General features: G+C 42.5%; 1 protein-coding gene across 3 annotated transcripts in view; it reads left to right on the forward strand.

Annotated features, from left to right (window-relative positions):
• MAP4K3 (mitogen-activated protein kinase kinase kinase kinase 3) overlaps positions 1-7,508 on the forward strand; it is an 81,044-nt gene extending 73,536 nt beyond the window's left edge. For 2 of the 3 annotated variants that reach the window (XM_048935036.1, XM_048935037.1), the window contains exons 31-34: positions 16-108; positions 1,391-1,461; positions 3,808-3,863; positions 5,990-7,508. In XM_048935036.1, the coding sequence (XP_048790993.1) occupies positions 16-108; positions 1,391-1,461; positions 3,808-3,863; positions 5,990-6,077 (308 nt within the window). In that variant the 3' untranslated portion in view covers positions 6,078-7,508. The remainder of the gene's footprint in view (positions 1-15; positions 109-1,390; positions 1,462-3,807; positions 3,864-5,989) is intronic. The other variant, XM_048935038.1, reaches the window with a different exon arrangement.
• The last annotated feature ends 2,488 nt before the right edge of the window (positions 7,509-9,996 follow it).

Raw genomic sequence — 9,996 nt, forward strand, 5'->3', positions numbered from 1 at the left:
CTATTTATTGTCTAGGCTGCATAAAAATAGTGAATCTGCAAGGCAGGTTAAAATCCAGCCGCAAACTGTCGTCAGAACTCACATTTGACTTTCAGATTGAATCAATAGGTAAGTCAGTATTAATATTGAATATTTGATTAGCTTGTTTTCTCTTACAGCACAGAATTAGAAATGCTAGCTCTCAAGTCTTCTGGCATGTGAAACATTATCTTGAGCCTTTCACTTTGTGTTGGGCGGTTTAGCATGTTACATAGCGTGCTTCCCCTGGAGCAATCCAAACAGAGTAATAACTCTGGAGTCTTCCCTTGTTAGGCTAAATGGTCTGCAAATGACGGAGACCTTCAGCCTCTAAAAGAAAACTTTAATACAACCTACTTAACCCTGTGACTCACTCACGGCTAACTCATTCTGCATGTGTGTTCATGCAGTCTGTCTTTATAAAGCAGCTCAAAGACTAAATCGATACACGTCACATTTCACATCAGTAACACCAGTTATTTTCTTGTAAAGCATCTCAGTGAGGTGGGTTTGTGAGATATATAATAGATCCATTTTGATAATTTTCCAGCAGTGAAGGGGAGAACATTGCTTCTGTGGTTCCTGTTAGTTAGGAACGAGGGGAGAGAAAGAGAAGTGTACCTGAATCTGCTCACTGTTGGTACCTCTGCATATGCTATAGTCCTGTCTCGGCTCATCACAAGTGAGCTACCACTCTCCTTCTAAGTCCTTAAAAGTGTTTCTAAAGAGCTCTGCTCTGTTTCCTGTATCCCTCCCCTGATTCACAGACGTGGGATGCTGGATGCAGGTGGGACAGATTATTCCACGCTTACCCTCTCTGTGAGGAAGACCCTTGATGTGCGTTTTCTTTCAGAAGATTTGAGTGCAGGGGTTTGTAACATCGTTCTGTTTGTATGACAAGGGGAAGGGCTGGGAAGTAAAGGTTTCTGTAAAGCTTTGCATAGCTGATGGGTAAAGACCACGTTAGCCAATAGTTGTGTGATGGATTAAAAATATCACTGCAGTGATATCTTTACAAGTTCTGCTGCAACTTTGTGGCTAAAATTCACTTTGTATTTTCTGCAAGTATTAGACTTGGAAAAAGACTGTCTTTTGAGTGAGGACTGTTTTTAGGACAAAATCCTATGCAGAAAGGTGTTTTCCTAGTTGAGTGACAATATTTTTAAACTCTGCTCTTTAAAGAAACAAATGCTGCTACTTCAGAGGCATGTTCAGTGATTCCTGTGAGATGTTTTGCAGTCTGTGTGGGTGAACTTGAAACCATAATATGTATGTATAAAAATATAAAAACTGCAGCAATATGCTTTTGGCCTTAAAAGAATGATTTGGTATTATGTATGTAAAACTGATTCCGGTATTTATTTGTTACCAGTCTGTCTACAGGACAGTGTGTTAGCCTTCTGGAAACATGGGATGCAAGGAAGGAGTTTCAGATCAAATGAGGTGAGTAGTGCATTTTGCTTCAAATTCTAGTTCTTAATATAAGTAAAGTTCTGGATAAATGCCTGGTGTTGTGGGCTGAGAAAGATTGAAACTTTTCAGTGACTGTCTAGGCTAGACCTGGAAACTGGAATGTTTTCCTAAGTGTGTCTCATGCCATGAAAAATATCCAACTAATTCTTGCTTACGTTAATTTGAAGACCATTGCTATTGGCCCCTTAGCCTGCCACAGGTGGATGCCTGAATGTGGGCTTTGCCAGGAATGGTGTAAAATTGTACCAAATCGTTGTAAATACCTTCCCCACTCCTTTTTTTCCTGCTTTAAATTTTGTGCAACCAGGTGTTAGTGAAAACACTGCATTGTATAGGATTTTAATGAGTCTTTTAATTGGATTTTTAAAGAATGCTTACAGACTTCACTAGCTGCTTCATCAGTGTTATATTTGCTGAGAGAGTTCATTACGACCAGTTGTACTTTAAGGCACATGTGTAGTCATACCATGCCAAAGCTAGATATCCCACATTGTTACACCACTCCATTTATTTGCACTGAGCTACAGCTGACCTAATTGATACTGACAGTAATCCTGCTCTTTGTGGGAAGTTGGACCAGACACTAGAGTCAGCCTGTTTTCTGTTTCCAAGTTTACAAATGCACTTCGTGGTATTTCTGCATGGTGGATCACCAGGCATGACTGTCCTTTTCCCAAGAACTCATAATGTTAAGTGAGCTGTAGCTCCTGTGCTGTTAGCACAGAGCATGAGGAGATGGTGATGCCGCTAGGCACTTCTCCAACTCCAGACTGCTGCTAGCAGCATTGTGCAAAGCTCAGCATGTTACTCCACCCACTGGCACTCAGAAGCTCTGATCCAGTTGTGAGAGGACATGCCCCAGAGTGCTGCAGCACAAATGGATGCTTTACATTGTTTATGTAAAGCATAAGGAACACTGTCTTCCTGCTTTGTTATTATCAAGCCAAAGCCAGCATCCAGATGAAGAACAGACAGCTGAGCTGAGCAATTGCCAGAAAGTCACCCCAAACTTTTTTATGTAGGGCGTACCTAGGGTAAGCTCTCAGGCCTTTTAAAATTCCTTATCACTCCTGGCTGTTTCAGGAGCCACAACTATTAAGAAAAAAAATAAACCAGTTTTCAGTGGTAATGTGAAAAGCCTGCATTCTTGGACATGGATCGTGACCACCTTTGTTACTCTGTGGGAATTGTGTAGTGTGTAAGAAGCTGTTACAACTGAAAACACCCTTACCATCCTAACACTGCAGCACATTTCTCTTTGAAGACTTCAGTAGAATCCGAATTATTACTAATTCTTTAGCCTAATATTTTCTAGTCTATTTGGGAATGATTTTAGCCACTCGTAAGACTATTTCACCTTTTCCCTCCACAACTGTGACCTTCCACAGTGACTTGATTGATTGATTGGGAAAGGTGAAACACCATGTGAATGCTGAGACAAGACTCGAATGTGGGCCAAGACGTGGACTTGAAGCAACTATTTTAGAATGGGAAACCTCACTGTTTCAAATTTTTTTTTTTTTTAAGTTCTCTGTGCCATAAGTGTATTCACTAAGACAGCTAATGCTACCAGGGTCTAGGAAGGAGAGAAACATCTCTTCTGGCTTCGGAAATGAAATGTGGCTATGTAGAAAGGGAGCTTTGAAACACTGCTTCCCACTCACAGTATGACTCGACACCCTTTGGAGTATTCAATGGACTTTGGTTGGCATTGTTGGTTAAGAGACTATTTTTTTGCTACTTTTGGTATTCATATCATCATAAAGACATATCTCACAAGTACAATTCACCTGCAGTACACAATGAGACATCAGAGTACTGTACAGATTACTTTACACAATGGGCGTAAGTGCCACAAATGCAATTGTTTCCCTCTCAAGGTCTTGAAAGGATGAATTTACTGCGTCATCATGATTGAGAATTTCAGCGAAATGTGTAGGCATTGTGTGTGGCTTACCTGAACCATTTCAGACACCTACTGTAGAGTGAGGCCAATTAGAGCCATGCAGGTACTTAGTCATAGTGTGAAAAGCATTGTGCCAGTAGCTCAGGTGCTGTGCTATGCAGTGCTGAGCCTTGCTGATATGATTGCAGTTGCTACCAGAGGAGCTCACGTTACTTGGCAAGAACTGGGAAGAAACCAAAACCAAACATTTTAGATCTCATTTATGAGTGACATCTGCAATGAGCTCGCTAGCCACCGTAATTGAGCAGTAGATTTGTAATATTAGCCATTGTTTCTTTTTAATCAACCTAAAGAAAATAATTGAAAATCACCTGTGCACTTAACATGTAAATTCTTGTTTTATTGTCTAGATCACACAAGAAATTTCTGATAATACAAGGATATTCAGGCTTCTGGGATCTGACAGGTATGAGAAGCGAATGCAGCATGCTAAAATTGAGGCATGATGTTTCCCTCCTAACTTCTAAAGATATTCTGTATGTTTCTTGTGATTTCTTTTCTAGCTCTCTTACTCATTACTTCATGTACATGTGTACCTTTCATCTTTAAGTTTACTGTAAGTTTACTTCTCTTTCTTAAAAAATAAAAATAAAAAAGAATTCTTCTAGAAGAGTTTGTGAGCTTTGAGAAGTACTCAGCCACGACAGGAAGCTCATAATTGGCTGTACTTAAAATCTCCAAGGAGTTTTTTCCTTACACTGTAATTCTTTTAACTTACTAAAATCTTTGCTTTGAGATGCTCAGCTGCGTGAGACAAATGCCAAAAAAAAAACCCCTCACCTTAAAAATTCAAATATCTCAATTTCATCCACAGAAAGGAGTTGTATCAACATGGCAGCTCATGTCTTTTAAGAGCTCTTCATAATTCTCAGCATAGTTGTTCCTTGGTGTTTCTTTTGCAGGATGCAAATACTGTGTCTGTCTGACCCATCGATCACATATTAGCTTGCAAAGTCAGTCACTACTATTTTAGGAGTGTCACTGACTTCTTCAGGTTTCTCTGCCCTGCTGTCAAACTTTGTACTTACCAGTCATGAAAGCAGCCTATGTTTTGTCTCTGGAGAGTGAGTGCTGACATGACAGTTTCACCAGCAGCACATTCATATGTAGTAGAAGAAGATAGACTTCAGTTTTTAAGAATTGTCTCTGTCTTAGGCTACTTGCAGGCACCTCACTCTCTAGTAGCATTTTGGAACTACCACTAAGCTCCACAGCAACCAGAGGCTTTCCCCATGTGCTACTTGTCCAAGCTTGATGCACAGCCCTATAATTACCTGTAACATCAACAGCACTGAATGGTGCTGTGGCTTTGTCAGCTAGCAACCTCATGGCAATTTTTGCTGTCTGGGGGTTGAGGGTTCTGCCTTATGTGCAATACCTGATAGCTCTCTGGTAATGAGTAATTGTAAGCAACACTCATCTCTGACCTGAGGGTTTTAATCTCCTGGTGCCAGTGAGATGTGCACGGAGCTCAGCTTTACTATGTCATTTCTCTTTGTTGTTAGGAGACAGCATAGCTTAAATTAAAAACAAGTCTGACTTCAGAATGGAGCATGACATTGCAAATCATTGCCTTGGAGAAAAATGCCTTCATAAATACTGTTCCATTTGTTTCCATCTTAGACTAATAGTCTCCCAAGTCTGAGACAACGTTTAAAGACTTTGTGCTGCAGTGAGCTCTACTTCCAAATTTTTCAGACATCATTTTTATTACAAGTCTCATATCTTCTGCTTGAGCTGTGAAACCTTTTCCAGCAATGCATCTCTCTTTAGCAGTTCATAACAAGTGGGGTTCTGAGAAGTGAAAAAATCTAATATCAGTATGTTAAAAGCTTGCATGTTTCCTCCTGGTGAGCAGGGAATGCCTCGTGGGGCGTGCTGATCAGAGCATTCGTCTGAAGTAAGCTATCTATTCTTGGATGAATTCTTGATAGATGGACTTCAGTTTCTCAGAATGGGGTGGTTGTGGAGAAGAACTGAGTCATAAGCACCCTGATTTGTTCAGCAGTTTCAGCAGTTCTTGCATGATTAAACATCTCACAGTTTGTGAAACCAAGCTGTGATTGCAGATTCCTCTCCTTTAAAGAGAATGGTCCAATGTAGGACATGCCTTATGGTCTTTGCAGTGCTAGTACAGATCTGCATGTAGTTATGCTTCTTTTTAGAATTCTGTTGGCTTACATTTTTTTGTGTCTCTGGGACTTTCAGAGCTGGAAGAAGTTTCTGTGAATTTAGTGATGTGACCTTCGATCATTTGCGTGAGCTCAGGGAAGGGCTAGAAATGCTTGCAGAAGAGTGGGCTTTGGTCATCTGGCATGTCCATAGGCAAAGAACAGACTGACAACATCCTGTTTAAGGGATGAACTTCGCAAAGCTCCAGGGGAGCACAAGCACAGGCAGTAGGGAGTGATGCTTTGGTGTGAGTTTCGGACGACAAGCCTCCAGGGAAAGAGAAATGACTGCCGCTCAAATGGGCACCCTGAGAAAGAATGCTTACAGTTTGACTTTGTGGTTGTTTTATTTTCGTTTTAGGGTCGTGGTGCTGGAAAGCAGGCCGACAGATAACCCAACAGCCAACAGCAATCTATATATCCTCGCTGGGCATGAGAACAGTTACTGAGAATGGTGTGCAGCAGCTCACCTTGACAAGATAGCACTCCTGCGGCAGCATTCACGGCTGGCTGAAATTGCACAAAGGCTGCAGTAACCTGACTTCAGTTACTTTATAATTTATTACGGCATGAGAGGAAGACGAGGATTATTTGTGGTATGGACACACAAGCATTAAGATGCCACAAAAGTGCTTAATTTACTGTTATGTAATCTTTGTACATATGCAGTATTTTTCAGTGAAACTTCTTGGTGAAGACCTACACTGACTTTCTGTAGATAGTGGTCCTCCTGTTAAGTACAAGTGTCCTACCTGTACAGATGTAAAAGTCACTGAGGATGCAAAAATGAAATCGGGGTACTATTTTAAGGATTTGTCATGTGTTTATTATAAAGTGGGATGCTAGGAACAGATATAGTACATTTAACGACACTATTGTATTTTATTATATGTAATTTACTAATACAAATAAATTTAACTTTTAGAAATTGTAGCCAAGGCTGTAATCAGATTACAATCTTGTTTTAATTTTGATGCAACACACTGGTGTTCATGTTTGCACAACATATTGAGATGTGATGTATTCAGTCACAAAGGTAAGCTGTGACTTTGTGGATATGACTTGGGCTTCAGAGTTCCCTTTTCTTGTTTACGCGGGTAGTTTTCTTTGTGGAACAAACCAGTTAGACACCTGTGTTTTATATTTAATTAAAACTCTCTTTACGATTACTTCTCCGTGCTTGAAAACAAGACTTTCTGGATGGGTGTCAGTCCCAGAATAGTGGTACCTTGCTGTAACACTGCAGTAGGTGTTTGAATTACTAGCATATACAGTGGGAAAAAAAAAATTAGTATTACTGTTTGTCTTACTAAGTAGTTTCATATCACAGTGAAAAAGCAGCAGCATTCCACGTTGTGGAAATGGCTCGAAGATGATGTCATTTTGACTTTTTTTGGCCTTATAACCATTTTCACACTTTCTTTGATTTAGGATGTTAACACATGGCCAAAATAATTTAGTTACTACCTCATTCAAACAATACAATGGTTACTACGCATCACAGGAACTTAATTTTGATCAGAAGTATTTTTGATTGCTATTTTCCAATGGAGTATGTAAATGCCAAGTTTTAGCAAAATGCACACATTTGACTCCTTTTTTGTATATGTTCTTTTATATTTTATTGTGATAATATACACTAAAGCCAAACTAAATTTAAAGTGATTTATGGCCTGCATTATTGTTGTGATTGGTAATGCTTTGAAATATGTTCTCTAATGTATATAATGTAAAATAAACTTTTTTTAACATGTTGTTGTACAAGTAGATTACCACATGCACTAATTTCCACATAAGACTAAAATCTGCTGATGGAACATACTGAGTCTTGGATTCTGCTATTAAATGTTTGTGCCGAACACAGAAGCTGGGCGTTTCTGAATGTATGAAAGGTCAGACCACTGGAGCTCCACTGAATTTAGAGTAGCACTTAGGTGTAGGCGGTATTACCCTTGTGTGCCCCTAGGCATTGAATATATGTATTTTGGACATGTCCTTCCAAACTCTGGCTCGTTTAATTTCTTCCTCAGAGTAACTTGACCTCTCCCTCTATCAGGTGCACCTCTGTTGCTCGCAAAACTGGATTTATATTTTAATCTTTTCAGCTGAGCTATTTCTTGATGGTCTGTTTGTTTGTATAATGCCTATAGCTTGTTGGATCTGCTGGCCCCATCTCTTCCCTTGCACTGAACCTCAAATCCGCCCTGTGGGAGAGGTGGTAACGAGCCCTGGTGCCGGGAAGCTGAATTCTCAGAAAAGGCAAGAAGTTCTGGGTGTTTCACTTGTGTATTGCTGCTGCCCAAGGGGGATTTCCATCCTGCCTCTGTGGACTATTCCTCACTTCAACGTGCAAAAAGTAACAGACTTCTAACCAAGTACAACATAGCTGATGTGCAAGCATGCTTCTTCCTCTTAGGTTTCTGCAGCAGCTGGGGCCCCATAGCTTGCTGTTTGGGGCTTCTGGGGCACTGCTGAACAGCGAGCACCAGGAGCTTGGGGAAATTGTTTTTTGCCCAGGTCTCAACCTTCTGGTAGAAAGATGTACAGCTGCAATTGCTTGCCAAAATCAAGGAAGATGGGGAAAGAGAAAGGAGAGAGCGCATGTGCTAAGATGTGATTGTCTCAAGTTTATTTTTACAGCCAAGACAGCTTGCCTTCTCTGTGCTACTTTCTAGTTTGGAACATGAGCTAAGGCTGGATCCCTCCTCAGATGGAGCTTCTTCAAGAGAACAAAGAAGCCGGGTTGTCCAGGTCCTTCGCAGAAAGGAAAGCTGTGCCAGAACCCCCAGCCTGACACTGACAGCTCAGGTCATGCCAGCTTGGTGCAGTATTGTGGACCGCAGCCCTCACGCGTTAATCTCTAGCTAGAAGAGTTTATGAGCAAAGCACGAGTGTAATTTTACACCCGGTGTTGCACATATTTGATAGCAGGATTGAAACGCTGACAGACTGACGTTTCACCATATGGCAGACTGAGATGCTGAGATGGCAATGCTGAACTTGCAGGCAGTCTGCTAGGCCAAGCAACCAGCTCTGAGAGGCAAAAACCCTCTTTTCATCCCCATCCCAGCGTGTTCAAAGCAGAAGTCTGACTCCTTCAGACAGCAGAGTCTGGCTGGAGAAAATCGCCTGAGGCAGAGCTGTGGGGTAAAGAAGTTCTGAGAAGCTCTATCCATTGTCTGCTGCAATGCTGCTCAGTGTCTGGGGACCATCTCCTGTCCTCAGAGCACTTCACATGCTAATTAAGCGAGCTTCCCCATGTGCATGCCATTCCTGACAGGTGTCTGTGCTATCGGCACTGGAAAAAGATGAGACTGCAGTCTGCCCAAGCGCTCTGTCTGGGTACCTCACTCTCCTCCCATCCATGAAGCTGATCCCAAACCATCCTTCCAGCAATCTGCAGAGGTTTCATTCTTCTCACCCTTCCTGTGAGCTTAGCTGGATGACTTCTCTAGTCCTGAGACTCATTTTACAGAACAGGGCACAGTGGATCTGCGTCTGATTTCTAGCATCCTTTACCCTGCCAGGCCCTACAAAGAGGGAACATCATTTGTGTTACAGCTGTGCTTTTCTTGGCCTTTTTTTCTCCCCCCACCCTTCAAGCTGCTCTTGTGCTGCTTGAACAGGGTGTTTATTTATCCTTGATCTCAGCGCATGGGAGGTGCCTGTGTCTTTCTAAGGACAAGCAACAGAGCTGCCCCAGGAGCAGTAACACTGCCCGTGGTCTCAAGCTGCCAGCAGATAGCCAGAGGCAGGCACCATCACCTGCCTGCATCTCCATCAGCCACACAAGAAGCAAGGCCTGGGGCCAGAGCGAGCAGTCAGCATGTGGGCACTTGGCTGAGAGAGGGGCTGGGGGCTGCTTCCCCCCAGACTGGCTCCCTCTGGAGCAATTAAACTTGAAGGTACAATAAGTAAATCTGCAGACAGCAATACAGTAGGAGGAGCTGTTTCTTCCCTCGAGGGCAGAGAGACCTTGCAGAAAAATCATAACAAATTAGAGGGCCAGGCAATCACCAGCTGCATGAATTCAGTGAGTGCAAGTGCTGGATTCTGCAGCTGGGTTGGGCAACCCTAAGTCTAGCTAGGTGCAGACTGGAGGATGAGAGGCTGGAGAGCAGCTGTGCTGACAGATAGTGGGGTTGTGGTTGGTGAACAAAACTATTAGTGTCCACGGCAGGGCTGCGAGGATGGAGAAGGGTCTGCAGGACAACGTGTGTGAGGAGTGCAAAGGTGCCTGGGTTTGCTCAGTGCGGAGCAGAGCAGCTGAGGGGAGGCCTCGTGGCACCTGCAGCTCCTCACAGGGAGCGCAGGGCAGCGCTGAGCTCTGCTCTGTGGGGACGGTGCGGAGCTGCGTGAGGAGAGGGG

The sequence above is a fragment of the Lagopus muta genome, chromosome 2 (genome assembly GCF_023343835.1).
Source record: "Lagopus muta isolate bLagMut1 chromosome 2, bLagMut1 primary, whole genome shotgun sequence".
In the NCBI taxonomy this organism is placed as follows: Eukaryota; Metazoa; Chordata; class Aves; order Galliformes; family Phasianidae; genus Lagopus; species Lagopus muta.